Raw genomic sequence first — 24,805 nt, 5'->3', positions numbered from 1 at the left:
GCTTGACTTTTTTCATTTTCACATTAGTTCTACAAAAAGCAAGAAAACGGAGATCAAATGAAGCTTGTACTCACTGTAAATGATTTGTCCCAGCACATCTGGTGCTACAGCAAAAAATTCTTTGGAAGAGGAGAGAACAAAATGCTCTCAACTGCAAAATACCACCCAGACCCTATTAACCCCACAAACTGTGAAGTTACCTTTTGTTCAATACAGCAATTTGGTAAGGAGAATGGGCAATGTAAATGCCATTAAGGACCGTCAAAATGCACAGAACAAAGACATTCAACCCTGGAGAGGATATCTTGGGTATTCCATTCGAGGGCTCTGCTACTGTAATCAACCTGAAACCCCTTTCATAAACGTGCTCATCTTCAGTCTGGGTCTTTTATCCCACTGCTTATTCTGGCTGTTCAACATCCCTCTCCTCTGATCCCTACAAAACCTATTCTGGATACCCAGTCTACTCCTATGTGGGGCTGGTCTGTACCCACGTGTTTTTGCACCAGTGCTGTCCTTTACTTAAATAGCACATTTCACATAGGGTTTATGACCAGCAGTCATCTCTTATCTCCAAAGCATGTCTGGGTAGCTGAACAAGTCAGGCTCCCCAACAAAGTGACTTTGCAAATGGCTAGAGAGCGCCCCACACCACCCTGCTCATGTGCTGCGCTGTGCAGAGGCAGCAGCCTGGGAATAGTCTTGTTAGCACAATGCTATGCTTAGACTAACAGGCTTTGACTCCTACCCCTGTGGTACTACACAAAATGCTTTGTTGACGTCTAAGTAGGTTGGATCTATCACATTCTCCTTTGTCTAGAAAAATCAGTTATCTTCTCAAAAGAAAGTTGCACAGTTAATCTGGCAAAAATCTACCTCTTAAATGATAATCACATCTTTTCATGTTGTCCATTTACCTCATGTCTGGAGTTGCTCTTTCATGCCTATGTACACCTAATGCATATTGTTTCAATATTCTAACGAATAGCCATCTTGCAGTTGCCCAATGACTTTTCTTTCCTATATCTCACAGAGGTACCTTAAGTGAATTTATCCTCATTCAATGTCTTTGAAAAATGCTCTCAAGCTATACAATGGAGCTCCCTTAACACTCACAAAATACTGCCAGTTTAATGACTCTGCACAGAAGGCTTATTGCTTCTTCAGGAAGAAAAAAAATCTCTTTATTTAACAAGTAAATCTCCACTCTGCTCCACCCCAAAATTGTCAGCATCAGTTTTCTGTCATTACTGTTGTTATTTTGGGAATAATAATTACAAAGCAAACAAGCTGTTTCACCCACTGACTGGCATCCATTGCTTTCCCCTCCAAGCCAGCACACTGTGTCCATCCATAGGTATTACACACGCACCAGGCCTTCTTTCTAGGAGGAGAATTTTGTGTTATCTGAAAAGCTAGAAGATTCACCTTCATTGTCACAGCTGGCAGAAGAAGCTTCACATCTACCCAGTCTACCTTAAAGAGAATATTTTTTCTCTCACCCAAGTAATGTAGTTCAACACTGGCATCCTGTGGCCAGAGATTCAAGTAACTGTATTCCAAAACCTCTGAGACTACACAGAAAATGCCAAAACTCTCCTGGATTTGATAAGGGAAAATTTCCTACTCCCTAAATGTCAAGGCTGACAAATTATAAACAGACAAAAACCCCAAGTATTTAATAGAATGTCCTTTTGCATACAACTGTTTTCATCTGCACTTGAGCTTTATACCCATCCCCAGGATACTGCACGTAATTTATAACTTTATGGATATAAAATTAAGAAGACCAGAGCGTGCTAGACTTAAACTAACATCTTTTTCTGTAAATACCTTCTGCCCTACTGTCTATGGACTTCCCAGCATGAATTGAGAGGAAAATTTGTAGAACGTACAACAGATAGGATATAACTATAAAATCTGTATTTATATAGAGAAAATACATATAAAAGGTTATTGTATAACAACATACATATAAAAACCCCATTCTTTTATTGTGAGCAGCTCATTTTACATCATCCCTTAAGACTGAAGCACAGAAGACAATATGTATTTTTCATTCAGCACCTATACAAAGAAACTACTTTTAGTTGAAAACTTTGATGGGTTGAGTTTTCCTTTTGCAGCAGAAGAGATTTTCTTTCAGTTTTGTTTAATAAATTATCCATCATTCCTCAAAAATTTTGCCTATATTCTTGTTTCATGTTTTGAAAATTACCTCCACTCTGGAAACCTCCTGTCATGCTCAGTAACACAAAAGAGAAGAATGGGGAGCTGTGAGAAATGATACAGATGTCTTTCTCCAAATAACGCTTCTCCAACACGTAAGAACTTCCACAAATGCTGTCGAAAACTTTCAGAAACGGCATCAGAAGATTCTCAGTGTCTTTCAGGTGTGAAATACTACAGCCAAGTCACTCAGAAGTTGTTTTTCATAGATCACAGAACTAATAAGTTTGGAAAAGACCTCCAAGATCATCAAGTCCAACTGTCAACCCAACATTACCATGCCTCCTAAACCATGCCTCGAAGTGCCCTGCCTACAAATTTTCGGAACACCTCCAGGGACAGTGAGTCCACCACCTCTCTGGGCAGACTGTTCCAATGCCTGACCACTCTTTCAGTAAAGACGTTTCTCCTAATACCCAATCGAAACCTCCCCTGGCACAACTTGAGGCCATTTCCTCTCATCCTATCACTTGTTCCTTGGGAGAAGAGGCCAACACGCACCTCACTACAGCCTCCTTTCAGGGAGTTGCAGAGAACAATAAGGTCTCCCCTCAGCCTCCTCTTCTCCAGATTAAACACCCCAGTTCCCTCATCCGCTCCTCATAAGACTTGTTTTCCAGACCCTTTGTCACCCTCATTGCCCTTCTCTGGACACGCTCCAGCACCTCAATGTCCTTTTTGTACTGAGGGGCCCAAATATGAACACACTACTCAAGGTGTGGTCTCACCAGTGCTGAGTACAGGGGCACAGTCACTGCCCTGCTCCTGCTGGTCACACTATTGCTGATACAAGCCAGGATGCTGTTGGCCTTCTTGTCCACCTGGGCACACTGCCGGCTCATGTCCAGCCGGCTGTCAACCAACACTCCCGGGTCTGGGCAGCTATCCAGCCACTCTTCCCTAAGCCTGTACTGTTGCATGGGGTGGTTGTGACCAAAGTGCAGGAACCAGCACTTGGCCTTGTTGAACCTCATACAATTGTCCTCGGCCCATTGATCCAGCCTGTCCAGGTCCCTCTGCAGAGCCTTCCTACCCTTGAGCAGATCAACACTCCCACCCAACTTGGTGTCATCTGCAAACTTACTGAGGGTGCACTCAATCCCCTTGTCCAGATCATTGATAAAGACATTAAATAAGACTGGCCCCAACACCAAGTCCTGGAGAACCCTGCTTGTGACCGGCCACCAGCTGGATTTAGCTCCATTCACCACAACTCTCTGGGCTCGGCCATCCAGCCAGTTTTTTACCCAGGAGAGCACACCTGTCTAAGCCATGAGCCGCCAGCTCCTCTAGGAGGATACTGTGGGAGACAGTGTCAAAGGCTTTGCTGAAGTCCAGGTAGACAACATCTGCAGCCTTTCCCTCAATCACTAGGTGGGTCACCCTGTCATAGAAGGAGATCAGGTTGGTCAGGCAGGACCTGCCCTTCATGAAGCCACGCTGGCTGGGCCTGATCCCCTGGTTGCCCTGCACTTGCCTAGTGAGCAAACTTCAGATATATCACTCCATAATCTTCCCCGGTACTGAGGTCAGGCTGAAGCACAGAAACAATTTCCACAGAGGTGTGTCAGGCATGGTATATTTTGCTATCATTTTGTTGGGAAGCTATCACTAAGGACAATATCCCCATACCAAGGCCAATAGAGCCTGTCCCATTCCAAATACTCCACAGACGCTTGGTCTCAGCAGAGAGCACTGAGCCCATCCTGTCACCACAACTGAGATGTTTGTTTCCAAACTGATTCTCTTGGGAGCTAAATACTTCCTCCATTTGCGTAGGCCAACAACCAAGGGAGGGAGATGGGTGATTTAAAAGGAATCAGATGTTTGTAGGGGACAGCGTGGAGAAGGAGGTAGGGGGAGAGACATCCAGTCATTTAAAGTCAATCACTACCTGAAGAATCGGCTTGCTGTAAACGTATCTTGTTAGTTAATGGACATTGCTTGTAACCAGCAGAGCAATGCTATAGCATGCACCAAAAAGTAACTTGCATTGTCATCCCCAGCTCAGAGCAGCCAAGAGGACTGATTGGAAGGATTTCACAATGCAGGGAGCCCTGAGAAATTCCTGGAGTCAGCACAAAGGACAGGAGTCCCCCTGGGACTTACCTACAAGCTTTCTGAACCACTTTGGCTTCTTATCCCATACAATAAAGAGGTAGTAGGCAGGAACTCCAGTCAGGGTTATTGCAAATCCAATTCCTGTACTCACTGGATCAGAGTAAAGTGACAGTGCAACCATGAAGAGGCAGGTGAAGGAAAACAATGCTGGAATAAATAGAGGCACCTGAAATATAACAATACAACGAACCATTACTTTACATTGACCTTGTTATTGAATGACTATGGCATTTAACGTTGCATGAAACATAAATTGGATAAAACCCAGCACTACAGGATAGTTCTGGAGAAATACGGATACCTAGAACATGCACGTGAAATGTCAGTGACTGCAGTAACCAAGCTACACAGAGTGCTATGCAGCAAGTACCACAGAAGTCTTTTAATAACACACTATAACACTACAGTGTTTTACGTCCCTTAAAACGTAATGGCTGTAAATGTTACATTGTGAAAGTCCTTTCTCTGTTACTCCAGCAGATAAGCAAGCAGCACTAACTGCGGTAAAGATTTCCTCTTTGATAATTACCTATTAGAAAACATTTTAAAACACAACCAGGAGCTCAAGTCACCTTTTAAAACTATTAAGAACATATTGATTTTCTTCCTAAGTTAAAATTAAAATCTGGCAGGAGGAGAGCAAATTTGATAGTATTATGCAACTGATAGCTACTGAAAAAGCACTTTCTGAATGTATGACTGATAGCATTATCAGTGTCACTGTTGAAAGTACAAAAAAATAACAATATCAATTTATTTCTCTCGATTTCCAAGAACACCACTACAATCAGTATGTTAGCACCTCTCTGAAGGAAACGCCTACAGGCATGGCTTGTGAGACGTTTGGTATAACAGAGAATTGGAGAATTCCTTGGAGATTATTCTCTTCCTTTCATGCCTTGAAGCATTACTGTTCCTCTTTTGTGCACTGTCAAAGCATTTTCTTTTAATCAAAGCAAAATAGGTTGTGCTGTTGACCTTCTTATTTATAGATATACCTAGAAGAATGCAACAGCGCACATTCTTAGTTCTTCACAAAATAGGCTTCTTGGCAATATATAAATAGGGATAGATTCCTCCATTTTTTTTCATTATGGATGTTATCTTTCTGGATACACAACGGGACAACTTACTTTGTAAGATATTATTTAAAATAAGCAAGAGGAGTGGCAGAACCGAGGCCAAAACAGCTTCTCTTCAATGGGCCAGACTAGTAGCATTTTCTTTCTGGGTTCACAATAACTGTGTCTGCAAATCCACTGCAAGTCCCAAACACCATAATAGTAGCACTATTAACTTATTTGCACATCAAATTGGCATATTCAGTATTGAATAGGCAATGAATAAATGTTTAGTATTAATGTTTATGCTTGACATGAATTCTGGTAGCAAAAGTATTCAGGCCTTTATCAAAGGAGATGTTAAATAGAGTACTGGCTGAAAATCAGGTTGGCATATGTAAACCCTATATTTGCAGCTTGAACCCTATGTGACTACACAGGACTATAGGTATTTTCACACAGTTTGCATCATGCTTCATCAGTGCAACAGGCAAAACTGAGCAAACACCTTCAGTTCGGCACAGCGGCTTCCATTGCTGCCCCATAAGCACCAGGGAATAGGCAGGAATTGTCTTTCAGAAAGGACTGCAGCTGGGTAGCCCTGGGGAGCTTGCAGAAAAACATCTGGAGACCCTTCAGTGAAAAAAACTATCTTCTATTAACTCTGTTTTTCTTGAAAAAGAAGTTAGCTTTCTACATCAGAAAATGCTCCTTTACTGTCTGTCTACACAATAGATGGGAGGGAGAAGAATTCAGGTAAAACAGTAGAGAGTGGAGGTTACCTTGAAAGGACGAGGCATATCAGGACGTTTATATCTGAGATAAATCAACCCAGCAACTACTAGTCCAATAAAAAGCCACCTGGCAAAACTGAGGAAATTCAGGAGGCTGTAGAGATCCCCGGTGAATAACATTATCATTGTGAGAGGATGCTGCAAAAGAAATTCAGAGCATAAGAGGGTTTTAGTGGATTGATCTCTATTATTTCACAGCAGCAATGTCAAATTTTTGCACCGGAACAAGGAGCACAGCCTTTTTCAGAGACACCTGAGGGCCACAGACTTTGGTTCTGCCATTCTCATGCCTATCAGGTATGTGATCGATACCTAGCTGTCCCCCGAGAAGATGTTCAATCGATATGTATCTGTCCCGGGTGGTCACACATGATCAATACATATCTGTCCCCTGTGACCCAGACAAATACACAGGGACACAGCCCACTGCGTCATCAAAATGCTTGGGCATCCCGGGCACCATTCTTATGGGATCTGACAAATATATTAGCCCACTGCAGTTTTACTCACTCATCGCTGATGTAAATTATAAAAGCAGTTAAATTTTGGTCACATCTGATCATATGAAAGCAGAGGCTTCCAGGTGTCTTGTGGAATGAAAATCTTACAGTTTCCCAGGCTGCAACAGGGGAACTCAGCAAAGAGGGCACGATAAGGGGTTGCTACGCACCATGGGAAGCCAGCTGGGCACACGGGGTTGCCACCAGCTTTTATTTGCAGTATGCTTTTGAGGCTTGTGGGGTGTAGACTTATTGCATATCAGAAATGCAAACATTTCTAAGCAGGGAGAAGCATTTAGCTGTCACTCAGGTGGCTACTGAACAGCAAGAAGCAGAGGGGACACTAGAATAAATAAATTTCCTCATTTAAAACTGTTCTGAGATACAAGGCTTCTGTGAGGCAGGAAAAGCTTATATATAAACTGGAGCGTTGCACCTTGGGTTAGATGACTACAGGGATCTATTTCAGGGGAATCTCTTGACAAAAGCAGAATATCTGCTGCTTGGACCAACCCTGTAGGGTAATCTGCACTTCACGCATGAGACAACCTACGCCCACAATGACAGTCTTTGTATTTGGGGATGAAGGAATGAGTCAGCTTCACTGTAGCTCTTATTGTTCAGCAAGAGGGAAGATCCTGGTAGCAAGAGCCTCTCTAGGTTTATAACGAGGCAACAGGTGAGATCAACTGCAGATGCAGTAAAATTCTGGGCTAAATCCTTAGGTAAGGAAAACTCACTTGTATTAATTATCTAGACTCACAGCCTCTTTTTTTTTTTTTTTTTTTTAAAAAAAAAAAGCAGTGAAGACAGCATGGATTTGAACCAGAAGGATCAATATTTCAAACATGGGTCTCTGGCTTCCAACCTCTAATGACTTACACAGTGCTTCATTCTTTACACACAGAAATTAAGCAAACTCCTCCTCTCTAAAGGTCAAAGGAAATTTTGTAAGTGAATTATGTTGGGCAAGATTTCTTCTATACAGACTCAGCCTCTCAGAGTTTAAAATCTCAGTTATAAGCATGATAATGCAAGAAAGGGCCATGGACAGTGAAGGAGAGCTATCTAGAAAAAAAATATAAAGCAGGGTTACAATCAGATTGCATGATTTCTTGGAATTGCTACAGACATATCTATCAAATACCAGGGCATACATACGTAACAGGTTTCTTAATTCCTAAAAAAGTTTTTTTAGTTACCAAGCCTCAGACACTGAACATGCTCATTTTCTCAGTTTCTTCTCAAGAGCTCTTTTCTTTCTTACAGTGTACAGACCTTGGCAGGGGAAATAAAGTAGGAAAATTCCAAAATGCAGACTGTTGATGCAGAACATATCCTGCAACTACTGTAGTTAGAAAAATGTAAGAAAAAAATTTACAAACTCTGAAGGAAAGCCATCTTCATATGAGAATCTGACTTTTTCAAAGGAAATCAATGCACTGGTGTAACAGGACCAGATGCAATAGCAGAAAACATCTTTCAGAAAAAAATAACGTATTAATACATCTTGTGCATTTCATTCCAGAGAAAACAGTCAATGCCATTTACCCGGAAGGTATGACTGCTTCAGCCCAAAGAAATAAAATGCAAAGCAAATGCTTATGTAAAATTAATTCCATTAAAACATTTCACCATAATCACATTGCCTAATTTTCAAAATTTGGATGCCTACAGTTGTAGGCATACATACAAAATCCAACATTTCAGCTGGCAGTTCAGAAGTGTGCTTATAGATGTCTATAATAAAAACTGATTTAAATTCCAGTACAAGCATCTGATCTTACTAGCGTACACTCATCACACATCTGCTGCCGCAGCTAGAACTCCCCACAGATGCAGAGGTCTGTCCAGATACATTACAGTCATTAGTCCCAAAAGAGGGGCTGAACACCCACAGTTATGATGACTGCAAATTAAGTGGAAATCTTCATGGTACTATACAAACAGAGGTTTGAGGTTGGTATTTTGACATTTTACCATACAAATTAGTCTGCAATGCATACACATGGTCAACATTTAGCTCTGTCACTATTTTAGAAGTCAGTAATAAGATTTCCACTATAATGGTGTTTTTCCTTAGATAATTCACAGACTATTGCCCAGGCACACGTTCTCTCATTTTTTTAATCACCGCTACACTGTGCTGCTGAGGGTTCCCCTTCCATTATCTTAGTGCATAATTGTTTGCATTTTTCACTGTAAGGTGTTATAATGAGCCTTTAGGGTGCTCCCACATGCTGGTGTTTAGCTGCACTTTCAGTTAAATGAATCCCTTTTTTGTTTGTTTAACTGCAATTTGTTTCTCTGAAAAGGAACTAGCTCATCACTAGCAGGTCCTTAGAAATAAAGGGCAATAAGATATGGATTAGGCTGCAGTCATAGAAAGTCAAGTGCTACCGACAAGATAGCAAGGAGATGACAGAATAAGAACAACACCCAAAGCTCATTCCTCTCTTTACCGCTCTCTGCCCTGCCCAAAGCCCACGTGCACATTAATAAATGAGACTCAAGCAGTGCCCAAATTTGGTTCAAATCCTCCAGAGCAAGCCTGTAATATGAATTTTTGTGCAGGAACATTTGTTTGTATGATTTACCAAAACAATGACAGCTGGCAGAGGAGTGTGCTTGCGGACATGAATCATGGAAAGAATTTCCGGAAGGTGACCCTCACGGGATGCAACGAAGAACATCCTGGTGGGAAATAAATGTGGACAGACTTTAAATGTGCTCATTACTGTAACTAGGCAAAGCGGCTCATGAAAGTCACAGAGCACAGCAGCACTTCTTAGGCTTGTCTGAGGTATTCTGAAAGAAAAGACTAGCAGGACAAGCCCATACGCAGAAATCAAAGTCATTCCTGAATGTGTCCCCTCCTTACCTTATACCATGATCAGTGTTTGGAATTAGGTAATATTTTCCCTCCAATTTCCCTCCTTCACATGAAACAAAGCAGCCACTAATTAAGTGCTACGCTCAGAGGGATCCATTTCCAAACCATTCAAAGTTTTAACAAGATGATACTAAATTAAATGGGAACAAAATGAGAAAAATCCCCACACCTGGCAAACATTATGGTAATTTTTCATTTCCTGCTGAAGGAATGAATCCTACTCTCCCTTCCCCTTGCTTCCTTGCTTTCAGTATCTATCCCATGCCCTTCAACCCCAGTAATATTAGCACTGCTCACCTGGAGACCGCAAAAATGCCACCATTCATAGATCCAAAGCAGGAGAGAGCAACAAATACTGGCACAGCTAAAGAAAAGTTTCCCATTAGTCGTTCAGCAAAAGTCTGTTGGAGGAGACAGAAACATACAGTGAGTTTTAATAAAATACGAAATTAATATTACTCTATTAACAAATTATTAATAAGCATGGTAAGTTTTATATATACTCCTTTTTCTGCATCCCTCACTGGAAGTTGCACTGTTACCTCTTATTTTGTGACACCAAGGCTACCGTACATGAGGTCTCCCACCCTTACTCCTGACTGTGCGTGGAAGATTGCTGGTTGAGGCAATGCTGCGGAGGTGGAATCAGGCCCTGATTTATGTCGGTTTAGACCATTATGACTCCAAAAAAAGAAGACCCGCTATGAATGGATCAAGGTCTGATCTGCATAGATAATCTTTTTTTTTCCTACAGCCTTCATTTTACTTAGCTGATGCTGCCCAGTGGTTCTAGGTTACCAGAAGAGTCTTAATTGGAGTTTTGGGCACCACAGGAGACATGCACAATTTTCTTCAGGTTTGCAAAAGGTTTTGTTTCTAAATCTCCCATGAGCTACAGATTTTGGTCATTTTTAAAATGCCACATCAATTGAAATAGCCACAGGCAATGTCACTACTGGAAAGTAAATGGAAATTTTTATTTCCTCATTGCAAGTCAAATACCATAAATATAAAAATCAGTGTCATCACCACAATTCAGAAATAACAATCAAAGCAGTATTTCCAAGCCAGGTTGTCTTGCAGCTCCTTCCCGAATGAACTCCAGTACGCACAGCAACCCCCTAAGTACTAGCGACACACATAGTGCAGACACAGTGTTACTGCCTCTTGCTGCAAAAAATAGTTCAGAGCCTCCTCTTCCACAAATATCTGTGTTTCCTGCTACCCAGGAGTTTGGCCTACAATTTAGCAAAGAATTTTTAAGCATGTACTTGGCTATAAAATTTAAGTCCTATTGACTTTGTTATATCAGGTCAATAAATATAATCTAACATTACATTACAAAAGCTATCGATGGTCTTAAAGTGCAATCCCACTCATCAGTCAAAAATCAGACTAAGTTCACCAGGATGCTAATACATGGTGTAAAAGAGGAGCCCATAGAAAAGCCTGAATGGATGTGTCCCCCCAGTTTTTTCCCCTGTAAATAAGAATATATCAACAAACACAACTGCAGCAGGGATACAGCTTTGTATGTTTCTTCTGTAACTTACCACTGCTACAGCTTTTGAAAGCAGCAATTCCCCAGCACTGATTGTAGTGAAATAAGCCACGTTTGTTAACACATAGCCAACTGTGACGATAATCATTGAAATGCATATTGCAAGGGGTATGTTTCTGAAATACACAAGGTAGCTCATTATTTTGCAATCTGGTTGCTATTCCCTGAACATGAAACAAATAACATGAGAAGAAGTCAGTAATGATGGTGAATGCACATTTGGTGATCCTGAAAATATCATAATTAGAAACTACCAGTGAAAAATAACACATCTGAACAAAACCATCTAGACAAGGCAAATATGTTTATAATGAAGAGGTGAGAAACATTTGAGTCCTTTGGGGATGCCGAGAGGTTGTGGTCCCCATGCTTCCCGTACAAGAACCATGGCCCATTTGAGCTGTTACCCATATTGACTTTCAAGCTGAGCCCAACAGGAAGGCAGCAGGTATCAGTGCTTGAAACAGCAATAAGGCAAACGACAGGTGCAGGTGATTCAGCTCTCTATCAGGAGAATAATCCAGTGGCATCTCCAAAACACCTACTGGCACTCAACAACTGCCCACCTGAAGATGGTTTGACATTTTCCCCGGATGCCAAATGTGAAATTCTGCCCTCTCCTCCTCTGTGCAATTCTTCCCTTGCACACCTCACCATATCTCAATTATCTCACTCACTATTCAGGGATACATGAATGCAGAATATGACCCAGAAATAGGTACAGCACAAATTTGTACTGTTAGCACAGCACAAATAGTACTGAACAGTACAAAACCCTGACATCTTAGCCAAAAAAATAGAACAATAAGACAGAAATAAATAATAAGGCCAAACTTTTATGTAGCATGTCATCCCAATCAGCAAACCAGAAAAGCAGAAGTATTTCTATTTTAAAGAAGAGGATCAGAGGTACAGTGAATTTGTCCAAAGCCACATTGCAGACAAATGTTCGATTTAGGAACAAAACCCAGATGCTTCAAGTGTTACTCTAGTTTCTTTCTGCTTGATACCATTGACAGCTGCATCACACCAAGAAGAGACTCAGATCTGAAACCAATGACTGGTCCTTTAATTCCAAGGCTGAGAGTTACAGCTGGAAAGATGCAGTCCTTCTAAGGAGAGCTGAGAGCTCCTGCTTCATGGCCAGTTCCCTCCAGCTGTCTATATTAAGAGATGCAAAGATTGCCACACTTAGAGAACTTTGTTGTGAAGGTTACCCCATCAGGTGGGAGAAAGGAGAGACAGTGAGGAATTGTGGTGTCCCAGAAGAGACCACAAGCACAGTCCTAAAGGACTATCGCAATTACCTCAAAGGAAAAGGTGTTTTGAAAAATTAGCACAAAGATTCATAATTTTCAGGTCTTTTCTTCTCAGAGAAACACAGCTGGGTCAGAATTTAAGGATCCTCTTCACTACCAGTTCTTATTTTTCAAAGAAATCCTTGACATCGCTATTCCTGTATAGAGCTGAAAAGAAGCTCTAAAATGAGACTGAATAAATGAAGTGGGACAGTATCACTGTTGCATATCTTGCCCACCTTAGAAATCATGGTGTCAAATACTGTCATTAACCCAGACACACAGGTAGGTAGAAGGATCATGCTGTATTGTAGCACCAAATCTGGGTAGACATGATGATACTGCATTAACTCACTGCTACTTCACGCACATGGTCTCAGGTGAAGAGGCTGGAAGGAGGGGAGTCAGTCATCTTGTACGATGTGCTTGTTGATGGAGAAGGCAACAGCAAGGACCAGAGCAAACAGCCCAGAATACAAGTGCTGTATTGCTGGAAAAACCACAAAGTTACTGGCTCAAGAAATAGTGCAGAACTGAGCACTGATAATATGTTTGTGCAAAAAATGTCTTTGTTGGTTAGTCGCAAGATATTTTGCAACCAGTTTGGTTAACTACCTGACCTGGGTGTAAATTCAATTGAATCCACTTAGCATCTGATTCAAGGTAGGTATACATAGTTTCAAAGCCTCTCAGAACAGAGATTTTAATTATATCTTCTGCATCACAGATGAATGCCACCAAGCTATTGGATAAATCAACACTTACTCCAACCTTAAAAAAAAGTTTCCAGCCAAAGATATAAAATTTGTACTAGTTTCACAAATACCATTTGAATGACTGGAACCACATCATTAAACCGAAACTATCTTTGTCCATTCTAACTCTTACCACCTGCTTGCTGTGTTTGCTTCTAATTTAAATACCAGTCTATTTTCCTCTGAAACAAAATGGCAATTCAAAACTAAAGGGGGAAAAAAACCCCATGCTTCCAAACATGACCATTTTCTTAGCACTGCAGGTCCTGCCTTGTTTTGCTGAAGAGCACTAATCCCCTTGGATGTTAATACCAACAACAAAGCCCTCAGGAGAAGAATAAAACCCAAAAACCAAGCCAGAACTAGTCAGCAAACACTATTCATTAAAAAGCCTGCAGATCATAACTCATGCCTGGAGCAGCATAAGGGATGCTGTGACTTCTAAGCTCCTGAGTCCTCATCTTCTGAGTAAAGCGAACGCTCAGGTTGCGCCTCCTTTTGTCTCCCGGCAGGAGCAGGCCTTCAGAGGGCTGCCGTACGTTCGCACACAGCCCCTCCAAGTGCTGCTTATTAGGCACTGCTTTCGGTGACAGATTTAGACAGAAATGAAAGGCCAGATTCAAGATTTCAGGAATGAGTAATATGGTACGGTTCACTTCTCACTGACACCTCAGTTCAGATTTACACGTGGTCCTTGAATCATCTGAAAGCACAGAAAGGTATGAACCATATGTAAAACCACTAAGCGAGAGCTTTAATTGTGTCTTTTCTAGCCATCAAATTTAAAAGGCAGCTCCCAATTTGCAACAAGATACCATTATCAAACTCTCTGCTCTGAACTACAGCCTCTGCACTGGAACAAAAACTGTAATGCCATTAGCATTAAAGATTACCTCCTTTTCTTGGAGGATCACTGTACCAATTTTCTTGTATTTTAGATATTCCTAGACTTCCAAATCTTCTCTCCAAATCAGGAAAAAATCATACCTGAGTTCTATTCTCTCTTAAGTTGCCTCTATCAATGCAGATTTCACCTTTTCATTTCTGCATCCTATGAAGCAAACACAATGCAGGACGTTCACACACCAATAAGCTGTGTTTCTGATTCACAACTGCCACACAGCTAGCTGAGAGTTTTGGACTTGGGGGGAGTCAGAAAATTCAAGACAAAAATATCTTTCACTATAAGATTTTGATTCTTTGAAGCTTTGAAAATTTTGATGGGTAATTTGACCATTTCAGTATGACATTTCTTAGGAAAAAAAAAAACAAACTTAGAACCAAGCATAAATCTCATCCAACGAGTAAAGGCCTCAGAATAGCCAATGGCTTAAAAAATATAGCACTGTGTTTGCTCAGATACATTGTTTTATTTACTTAAAGCAGGCCCAGGACTTTAACTTGCACTGAAGTGGCTACTGGTTACTGTAGGGCTTTCCTTTTGCATTTCATCTCAGAGTGAAATCTCAACAGACTTCAAAATCAAGAAAAACTATTTTCAAATCAGCTGTGTTTCTGAGTAGACACCTTCTGGTGCTGACGTTAGCCCCAAACCTATACGATGATTTGGAAGTGTCTTGTGCATTACTGCCAAGATGATACTGAAGCAGGCTGCTCCTTGGGTAGAAGGGGAAGCCACTGCCAGCAAAGCCTTCTGCAATAATCAACTCTTCTCCCAGAACTTTAAAGAAAAAACTGTATCAAAAGGAAAAAAAAAATCTGAGGAAAAAAAAATCTGAGGAAACTGAGGAAACCTGAATCAGGAAAATATTGACAGTATAATTACAAAAGCTTTACAAAATCAGATGAGCGACAATTAGGGTAGCTTCTAAGCATCTGAATGTTGATGAAAACTCAGTTGAATCCCCACACGTTTTAAGATTTACCCATGCCTAGCTACTATTCAATGCCAAATCTTCCCCTTCTGCCCTATGTACAAAGCAATATAACAAAGAATCACAACAGCTTAAACAAAGGGCACATCTACCTTGCACTTCCCAGAAAAATAGTCACTGAGGAGTCTACCATCACAAAGAAATTCAGCATTAGTAATACAGCTAGTCCATCCTGTGGCTATACAGGGCTGAAATGCATTGCCAAGATATGCCGTATATGGCTTGGAAGCAAATTTCCTCCTAGAGCCTGTAAAGGGCCCCAGAGCCAGGGCACAGGGTTCAGTTAATCAGGATATCCACTGGGTTTTGGACTTGACCTTCAGTGTTGCAGAATCATAGATCTTCTGATAATCTGCTCTGGTACTGCACTACCTCCTACAAATATTTTTGAGAGAAAAAGCACAGAGCAGACTGAATAAGGGGGGGGGGGGAAGAAAGGAAGAAAGAAAAAAAAAAAAAGGAAAAAGAAAGCCAGAGCGAGAACCTGGGGATAAGAACAATGTCAATAAATCAGCCAAGGAACATTCCCAGAAGTCTACAGCTTGCATCCCAGCTTAATGACAACTTTTATAACAACAAACAGCGAGCACTAAGAGCTGTGACCACTACAGGCTGTTCCTCCTATGAAACGACAAGCACACAGTCAAATATGCCCCACCAAGTCAGCTGAATTCACACAGATGAAACACATTATCACCATGTCCTTTGTTGTTTAGAGGCCACGCCAAAATAATTTCCTTGCATCCATTTTAAAGCCAGGTTTTACAAATGTTAAGTCTAAGTCGACTGTCCTGGAAAAAACTAGTGGGACCCAGCTGGGAATCATAAATAAGAAGGTCTCAACAAATAATTTAATTACTGGTAAAGTTAGGTGAGATAAATCACATCTTTACTGTGCTATGGAACTTGTGAAAGATACTTTCTGTTACATTTAAATAAATTAAAATTAAAACAAACCAAACCAACCAACCAACCAACAAACCACAACACACCACACAGGAAAAAAGAAAAAGGTCCTTTCACATGGTTTCCAGGCAAGGATTTGCTTGGGTTTTGTGAGCATGAGCGTGTATATGCTGTATTTCTTTAGCTGAAAATTTACCAGCAGAGGAGTTTCAAGATCCTTTTCAAAAGTTCCCTTGTGCAATAATTTATTCACCATTTGCAATCTGTTAAGCAATTTTCCAAATGAACTGTTTCCAGATTTTGGCACTCTTAAAAAAAAAAATCTAATCATCCATTGCACTGTCCGTGGGGCCAAGGCTTGGCAGAAGAAGTCACAAGTGCAAATTTATCCAAATAACCTGAAACTGGAAAAAAAGTAACCAAAATACAATACAGAAAGCAGCAAGAGAGCCCTAGTAATTTAACATTCCAAGGATTGCAGTATAAGACCAGGAGATGTATAGGCTTGGCTCAGTAAATTAAGCATTCCAGAGCCCAACCTACATCTCTTGCCATTCCCAGGTAGTCATTCTGTGAGCTGTGCCAATCCTGAACCCTGTACAACAAAACAGTATGTTTTGATATAAACTTATCTCTGATGCATGCTTTTCATGCAATAAGGAGCCTACAAGACAGCCCATTACACTGAAGGGATCAAACGGTTCTCACTACATCAACTACATCAACGTGTGAAAAAGTTACAATCTCACCCATCTGTTAGGAAAAAAGGAGAATGCAAAACTTAAAAGGAGGCCACCTCCCAGTACAGGATCAAAGGCAGGAATAAAGAGGCAAAAGGGATGGGAATCATCGAATCCACATATTTGTAAATGCTAATACAGGTCTCAGCAATGACTGACTTTAGCAACGAGCTAGTGTTATTTTGTTTGTTGTAGCAAAGGGTCTCCTCAGCAGATCACCGCTTCTCCCCTTCACTGCCTCCCAATATGTTCCAGCCTTATGTTCCAGACCGGAGCCGTTGTTTTGGGCTTGCAGCTCAGACACTATCAAATTACATGACTTCTCTTCATCATCTTTTGATTGTGATTTTCCAGGGGAGAAATGAAAAAAAAAAAAAGAAAAAAAAAAGAAAAAAAGAGGAAAGACTAGCTCTCATTTATGCCACCACACACTCCACAGATGTTACTGCTGGAGCGAGCGTTTAAGGCTTCCCTTTTCCATTTTGATGCACTGATTCTGTACCTCTGACATCTGCAGAGACACAGCAGCATGACACTGGGATAACAGAGAGAAGAATCAGGCTGCCGTCTGCATTTAAAAACCTTCTTGCTTTCTATCACCTAGCAGGAGAAGAAAAGGGCTTCTGCTGTGCCTAATTACTTGCTTTCTTCCTGGTGTTTGACTTCACTGGCTTGGATTATAATTGGTTACAGTTCATAAAACGGGTCTTCTGTGACCAACTGACTTTAAAGGGTTGAACTGTATTATAAGTGTGCTGGGAAGGACAGTAGATTTTATTAAATTCTCAAATATTTTCAATACTCTTTCCATCAGGCTTTCCTAAAAAAGGAATGAGCATAAAAACTCTCCTGGACAAAACTTAAGACCTAGAAAGGTACCAACTGCACAGGATAACGCTGCTCTCCATAACTCCTCCTCCTAGGCAAACCCTCCCAGCTGAAGTCCCAAGCAGAAGCAGATTTGTCAAAGCCCTGGAGAGACTGAGGATAATTGTTATGCTTGCAAGGTGATTTGCTTTATTTTAATAGAGATTTGAACCTGGCTGTGGTCACATCATGTACCAACTCAAGTTGGCAAGCCAGATCTCACCGGAGAGCCATGTTCACTTGCACCACAGCCCAAGCCCTAACTTGTCAAGCCAATGCTTTTTGTGAAACACCTTTCTTTGAAGAGCGGAATAGATTCCTCTAAAACTTGGATTACCAGCTAGAGAGACCTCTTGCATTCAAGCAGGATCCTGAATCTTTTCACATGGAATGGACAGCGTTCCTGGAATTCCCATAGAAAATTAAGCCCAGCCAGCGGATATAAAAGATGACAGCTAAGTCCACAGAGGACTTTCAAGGTTACAACACTAAATATTAGTCTCACTGTCTCTGCTTAGCCATGCATGTTTCTTGTACAGTAAGTGCATGAGCACTGTTAGGAGCCAGAAAGCAAGCACAAGAGGCAGCACACAGAGATGCTGAAATAATATGAAATGCAAGTAAAATGGGGGCTTAATTTTAAAAACATCTCTTAAAAAAAAAAAGTGGAACACAGACAGGAAACATGATATAAATCATCCCGTGACTTCTCAGTCAACTCTTTGATAAACCATTTCCTTATGTCTATCGAGTGCCAGTATCCAGCATCTTCACATTATCCCATTTGCAAACTTATTGTACAAAGTTTATGACTGTTTCTAAGAGATGTATGAATAATCAGACCTGGCTTTTATTTTGCACTGTAACTTGACCCCAAGTCACGTCTCTCCCGAAGACCTAAAGGTCCCAAGGAGGCAAGCTGGCTTTTCTCTCCCATTTTAACAGTCAGGCCTAGCCACCTCTGCATGGAGCTAGCTTTGCCCTGGGAACTCGGGCATGCTTGTCTTCAGAGAGCCTGGGAGGCTTAACTGGAGGAAAGTCAGGTGCCTGGAAACGTGGGCAGCAACTGACCAGGATCTCTAGTACAGGATCTGCATTTAGCATTTCAGAACCTAAAATGACAGTGAAGATGCTTGGATGCAGATGCTCATTTATCTCGAGGCTTGCAATTAAGGTGTGGTTTAGGTTGGACCTGTAATTAAAACAGCATCTGCCACTCTCTTTCACAAAAGCTTGCCTTTCAAAAAGCAGCAGAGTCTAAACTCAGAGGATACACATACAAATATATTGTCACTCCTGCGTTCGATGAATGACTTCCATGCTTCTATCTCTACCTAACATCAACGTTTTGACATCCTCCCTTTATTTCATTTGTGGGAAACTTTTATGTACTCTAGGAAGTTTTTGACCTTTTCCACCAAAGATTAAAAACCTCAGATTTTACTTCATTGCCTAGCTCCTGCTCAACCAGGAGATGAAGGGAGCACCTCTGCTCTTTCACAAGCTCCAGCACTTTATTTGCTTTCTGAGGCCTATTTGCTGGAAGTGCTTACAGCACTGCCAGTAGCGTAGATTATAGTGAGAACCAATAGTAAATCACTTGCTTGGAAGCAAGGAAGCATTAACCACAAACCTGACACGGGGTTGTAAAAACAAAACACCTGCCTGCACCAAGCTCTCATATGGAAATGAAGGACAGCAGGGCAGAGGCATGATTCAAAGCACTTTCTCCAAGCTGCCTTCTCTAGCATGGGATTGCTGGTCTAACTTCCTCTTAACTGCTCCACACAGATATGCATCTCACTGCCAGACTTGAAATAAATGTAAAAAGATGGGTGTGGTGTAATTGTGTATTAAAAGTAGTTTTATTTATTACAGAAGGCTCTCTTGGGAATTTGAAATTACTAACTGTGCCTGTCACATCACCTTTCCCATGCTACCGCAGGTACCTGAGCATTTACAGGCAGCAGAGTAGGGGTGGAAGTTGAGCCCTGTCTTGATCAGTATGTATGTCTACTGTCTATACTGAGGACACATGCTTCTGATTTATGGCACGGCAAATGGAAAAGCGACACTTTGAGTAATGCAAGGGAGCAAGCTAGCGAGGCTGCTATCATTCCCAAAATGAGCCGCTTGGGTTCAGAGCCTGGGAACAAGCAGCCTGAATACAAAATGCCTCGCTCAGCTCTGGCAGAAGGTACAGGAGAGAATGCTGCCCCTTTGGCCCCCCAGCTGAGCTTTTTAGGGAGCATTGCTGGTAGCATCTTGATGACTCCTCATGGTAACAAGGGGAGACAAATGCTTAGGTGTATAGAGGAATGGAGGGAGAAGCAAGTGTTGTCTGTGTGTGTTTGTATAAAAGGAGTCAGATTTTTCATACTTGTTAAATTCCTTGACATTTAATTTTGAGCAGGAGAGTTTCTACAATGCCAAGGATCATAAAGGAACAATTTGCTGCTGTATGTTACCATTGATATTTCAGCATGAATGAAAATTGCACCATTCGGTGATGAAAAGAGCAGCTACTTGTAATAAGGAGCACCATGGAAACTGAAATATCATTTACCAAGAAAGGCTGCTCTTCTGAAGGAATTCAAAATGAGAAAAATGGTAACTGTGGGTGCCTTGAAGCATTAGCATTTTAAAAAATATGAAAGGGTTGAAATGAAATTAAAAGGAGATATCTTAACAATACCGCACTGTCATGAAGGGGGCTGTCTGGTAGATGTATAGTTTTCTCTGCAGAAAGCAAGGAAATGAGACTTTTGCTGAGGACAGCCTAGCAGACTGGCTACAGATGTGGGACAGCCCATATAGCACATTGAAGTAACTCTAAGAATTTATTAAGTTCTGACAAGAAATCCAGAAGACTCCAAGTGTGAGCTGAAATACGCCTTTGTAACGTGCAGTAACTGGAGGCGCTTGAATGGCGTTTAATATGGGTATATCAACTTTTCCTACTTTATTACCTTGAGTGCTTTGAGAAAAGAAATATCAGCAAGCTGAAATCCTCTATTGCTAAAACTTCATAATACTTGAAATACAATCACATGCAGATGAGGGAGAGCATATCTTTTTTTTTTTTTTTAGACAGCTATGAAGTGATGTCATGAAGAGAAATATACAAAATATTTAAAATCAGCATTAAGGCTGGATATTCCTTTTCTTGTGTCCAAGATGAGAAATCTTAAACATGACCCTTAGACAGTTAGTACTGACACCCTTCTGCAAATCAAGTTCCTTCCAGTTTGGACAGTGACATGAAATAGCCAGAATTATTAATCTTTTTCAATGATCTGGAAAGTATGGTCAATGAGACTTAGGATTTTAAGGCTGACATATCTTTGCAATTGTACACTGTTCAGTGTATCCTCCGTCAGTGATGTGCTACTCTTCCATGCTAAAATCTTAAAATGAAAGTGATAATGATGGTTTATACAGAACTTACTTCACTGACTCTTATTCTGGCTCAAAATCAACCTATTAAAAACCATGTACTGATGCCATCAAAAAGCCCTACATCCTGGCACTCCATAGCCCACTATGCACTACCAGCCTCCCTGATGCCTGCACCTGAAAGTAAGCCTAGAGAAAACACCAGCTCTGTGGAACAGGGTGAATTTATGTGTTAGTTTAGCAGAAGTGCTTGCAAGGCTTGTTTCAGTATCGAAAATAAGCACAAAGCAGATGGCAGGATTTGGGCCGCTGTGGGGGAAATTGTTTTCTTAGGAGCAGAGAAAATATGTAGTTCCTCTAGGACAGCATCCTGACTCTGACAATGGTCACCACCACACCAGGTGGCCTACATTTGGGACCTACTTGTGTTTGGGATAGCCTGCAACTAAGAAAAAGACTCCTACATGGCCTTCACAAGCGCCAAGCAAGAATCCCAAAGTGATTCTGCTTATTTTTCACATCTGTGGATATATTTTGTCCTTAGACCTGCAAGAAGCTCATCCTCTAATGCAGTTTTGCCCAAGGAAAAGGAATTTCATGTTCTTCTATGCTCTTTGTGAATCAGTCTTTACTTTTATCGGGTTTTGCTTAGCAGCTGGCTTTTTCCTGTAATAAAGGATATGAAAAAATAGAAGTGTCTGTCATTCCCTCACTGTAGGATGAATCTAATTGTTCTTTTCTCTGAAATAACCCCACACAGAAGTTACACCCCTTGTTGGACCAGAATGCTCCTATTCTCTATCCATTCTCATGATCTATAGAGGAGGTCTCTCTATTGCTGTTAGATCTTCAAATGACAATATCAAAACTACTCTTCTAAGGGACATTTCATTCCATCATGCTTCAAAAAATTAAATACTGTTACTATATAGTCCATTTTTTGCAATGAACAAAACATAGTGACAAGGTGAAGATGCAAATAACTGTGCTTGCTCAACAACAAGTGTTACAAGGGAATGAGGATTGACATAATAGACCACAGCAGTGTAGCTTGTAAAATGCAGATTATTCACTTCACAGCTCCTATGGAGCCATTATAATGTTATATAAATCCTCTTAGTTTACAGTTCATGGATATAGGCTGTACTGTAATTTAAATGATTGAAAACCCTTATGGGTTGATAGTTAACAATATCCTTTTCTTAAATAAAATATCACTCTCACTGTGTATCTAAAATTCCAACACACTCACAGCCCAATATCAAAGCATAGGCTACACTATAAGCTACCCGCTTCCAGAACATCAGTAAACCCATCAGAGCACACATAAAACAGCTCCCATGTAGGGAAGGGATGTGCAGAGGAAGAGGAATCTGGGTACTCACTGGCTAAGAACCACCTACAGCCTCCTCTGATGGGAATTCTGTGATCACACAGAAAGGGATATGCTCATATACAGGAAACACACACAAAGCCAAATTGTCTTGTTTTGATATGACTAATACATATTTCAAATTTAAGTCAGGAATTTAACTACTTTTAGTAGTCCCTTCCTTTATTTGTGTTTTATTCTCCCGTTTTGTATTTTATACCAATAAAAAATGCTATCTCTCTGTCAGTTAGTTGCCAGCATCATAGAAGTTTTAGGTGGTGCTCTCATAAAAGGTTACTGTCAGTGGCATGCAAGATTCTGCTACAGCTTCTGGTGTAACACCGCGTTCACCTAATGCTGGCTTAGTACTCTGCACTTGGTCATTTTTGAGGCTCAGCATTAAAGAGAAAAGGAAACAAAAGGGGCACGAAGAGGCTCATCCTCTTCTGCAGCCAGGAAAGGATGCACCACAGTACAGATCAGAACATCACACTGTGAATTAAACTAGCAGTCTCTGTCATATATAACTACCCCTAGGTAGTGGGTGTTGGCTTGCTTTTAAAAATAACATGAAAACCGGCTCTGAGACCCCCCTTTTCTCTATACACAAGATATAACCGACACTGACAGTATCCATGAGCAAAGACTACTCTACACCTATGCAATTTCATAAGGAATGTCTTGGCTTCTGCTGGGGTTTACAGAGAGATTTCAGTGCTATTTGAAACCCAGATTTAAATCTTAGATCAAAACATAAAGGCGAGTGCTCAGAATTGCCTCCCCCACAGCTAATGCCATTGGCAAATAAGAAAATAAAAGCACCAGCATCAGAGGAAACCTGGCTTCTGTTTTCAAGTGGGAAGGGGAATACCTAGGAGAGGCTTGCTTACACTCCAGAGCAGCATCAACACCAAAAGTTGTATAAACCATGCATGCTTTCTTTCTCAGAGAACCCCACAGGGCCCAGGATGATAAATGTGGAGGCTGTGGGAGAGCAGCAGTGACTGTGCTCTGTATCAACAGGCAGGCTCTGAACTACTTCACGTGGACACATACTTTGTCACCTTACCCAGCTGTTAGCCCAAAGCATAGTCTGACAGCAGTGCAATCAGGGTTTTCAGGCATCGCATTTGCACACAAAGAGGCAATACATCATAGTTAAATGAAAAACTGTCTCTCAAGCCCATAATTCTTACATAGACAAAATGCTTGCTGATTTGGCCCGCATGTTTGGCATGAAGGACTCAGGGCTATAGCTGATGTTGTAAATGTGTAGATATGCCTTTATCTGATCTCTACTTGGATAATTTGGGGGGTATACCCCTCATCTGGGTAAAAGTGATCTGATGAGTTAACTCACTTTTCTATCTACCACTAACAGACTGCTGTCTCACCTCTTTTCCAGTAAATTCAGTCAGGCTACCTGCTTATGAACAACCGAAAAAGAATGAAAATGTCTAATGAAAGCCTGGGACCTTCACCGTGACCAAGAGAAGAACTAGCTCAGCCCTTAACAACCCATGATCTCTCCAGTAAAATACAGTATGTCTTACAGCTCTGAACCGTTAGCAGTACATCAGTCTTGCAAGAGCTTTTTATTCCTGCAATGCATATTCTGCTGAGTAGCTCGGGGTTCCCATAAAGAGGATACTGTCACCCTTCTGTCCAGGCACTGCTCTCTCTCAGGCAAGAGAAAATGATGTTAAAATAGTCTGGCATGCATTTCAGGTGGTGAAAATGAAGGAAAATGCAGGGCAGTGGAAACTTTGAAGGTTACATTGTTTTGTTGTTACATTGCTGGTAAAACAGATTAGGATGATGCCAACTTTCCCCCGGGAGACTCTGAATAAACATTTGTTTTACTTTCTTAGCAGGGCTGATTCATAGTAACAATGATTCACATAAACAAACAACAAAAGAAAAAAAAAAGGAAAGCAAACACACCTTGCACTCAGCAGGTTATCACATCAGTAAGCAAACTGAGCCACAAGGGCTGGAATGGAGCAACTCACTCTGTAGCAATGCGACGCCACGAAAGGCAAAGGAAACAGCCACCACAGAAACAGCCGGGGCGGCCACCACCCTGAGCTGAAGCCAGCGCATAGGCTTACCACACCCTTACGCCTTGGAGCCACCAAAGCTCAGTGAAGCTCGGAGCCAGAGGTGCTGCAAGACTCTCCACAACAGTGAGCCGGCCCCCACAAACCTGCGGGGCGCTCGGCACCCTGGGGAGACACCTCCACCGCTGGAGGAGGGAGCAGGGCAGGAAGCTCCAGCTGAGTTCCCTGAACTTTGCTTCCTCGAAAGAGGTGCCACAGGCTTGGCAGAGGATGACAAACCTGGTTAAGGGTTTGCCTCTTAAGCATCCACTTCCGTGTAGATGTTTGCCTCTTCTGTGTATGCTCCAGGCAATAACT

The 24,805-nt window shown here is 41.4% G+C and overlaps 1 protein-coding gene across 4 annotated transcripts in view; it reads right to left on the bottom strand.

Moving 5' to 3' along the window:
- SLC7A11 (solute carrier family 7 member 11) overlaps positions 1–24,805 on the bottom strand; it is a 325,501-nt gene that overhangs the window by 4,308 nt on the left and 296,388 nt on the right. For 3 of the 4 annotated variants that reach the window (XM_064450446.1, XM_064450445.1, XM_064450447.1), the window contains 6 exons: positions 11,152–11,275; positions 9,896–9,999; positions 9,303–9,399; positions 6,194–6,343; positions 4,339–4,516; positions 1,304–1,384 (listed from right to left, as the gene is read on the bottom strand). In XM_064450446.1, coding sequence (XP_064306516.1) covers positions 1,304–1,384; positions 4,339–4,516; positions 6,194–6,343; positions 9,303–9,399; positions 9,896–9,999; positions 11,152–11,275 — 734 coding nt within the window. The remainder of the gene's footprint in view (positions 1–1,303; positions 1,385–4,338; positions 4,517–6,193; positions 6,344–9,302; positions 9,400–9,895; positions 10,000–11,151; positions 11,276–24,805) is intronic. The other variant, XM_064450448.1, reaches the window with a different exon arrangement.

The sequence above is a fragment of the Phalacrocorax carbo genome, chromosome 4, assembly GCF_963921805.1.
Source record: "Phalacrocorax carbo chromosome 4, bPhaCar2.1, whole genome shotgun sequence".
Classification (NCBI taxonomy): domain Eukaryota; kingdom Metazoa; phylum Chordata; class Aves; order Suliformes; family Phalacrocoracidae; genus Phalacrocorax; species Phalacrocorax carbo.
The sequence above is the reverse complement of the archived record's forward strand: the minus strand, read 5'-3'. Positions and strand labels throughout refer to the sequence as shown.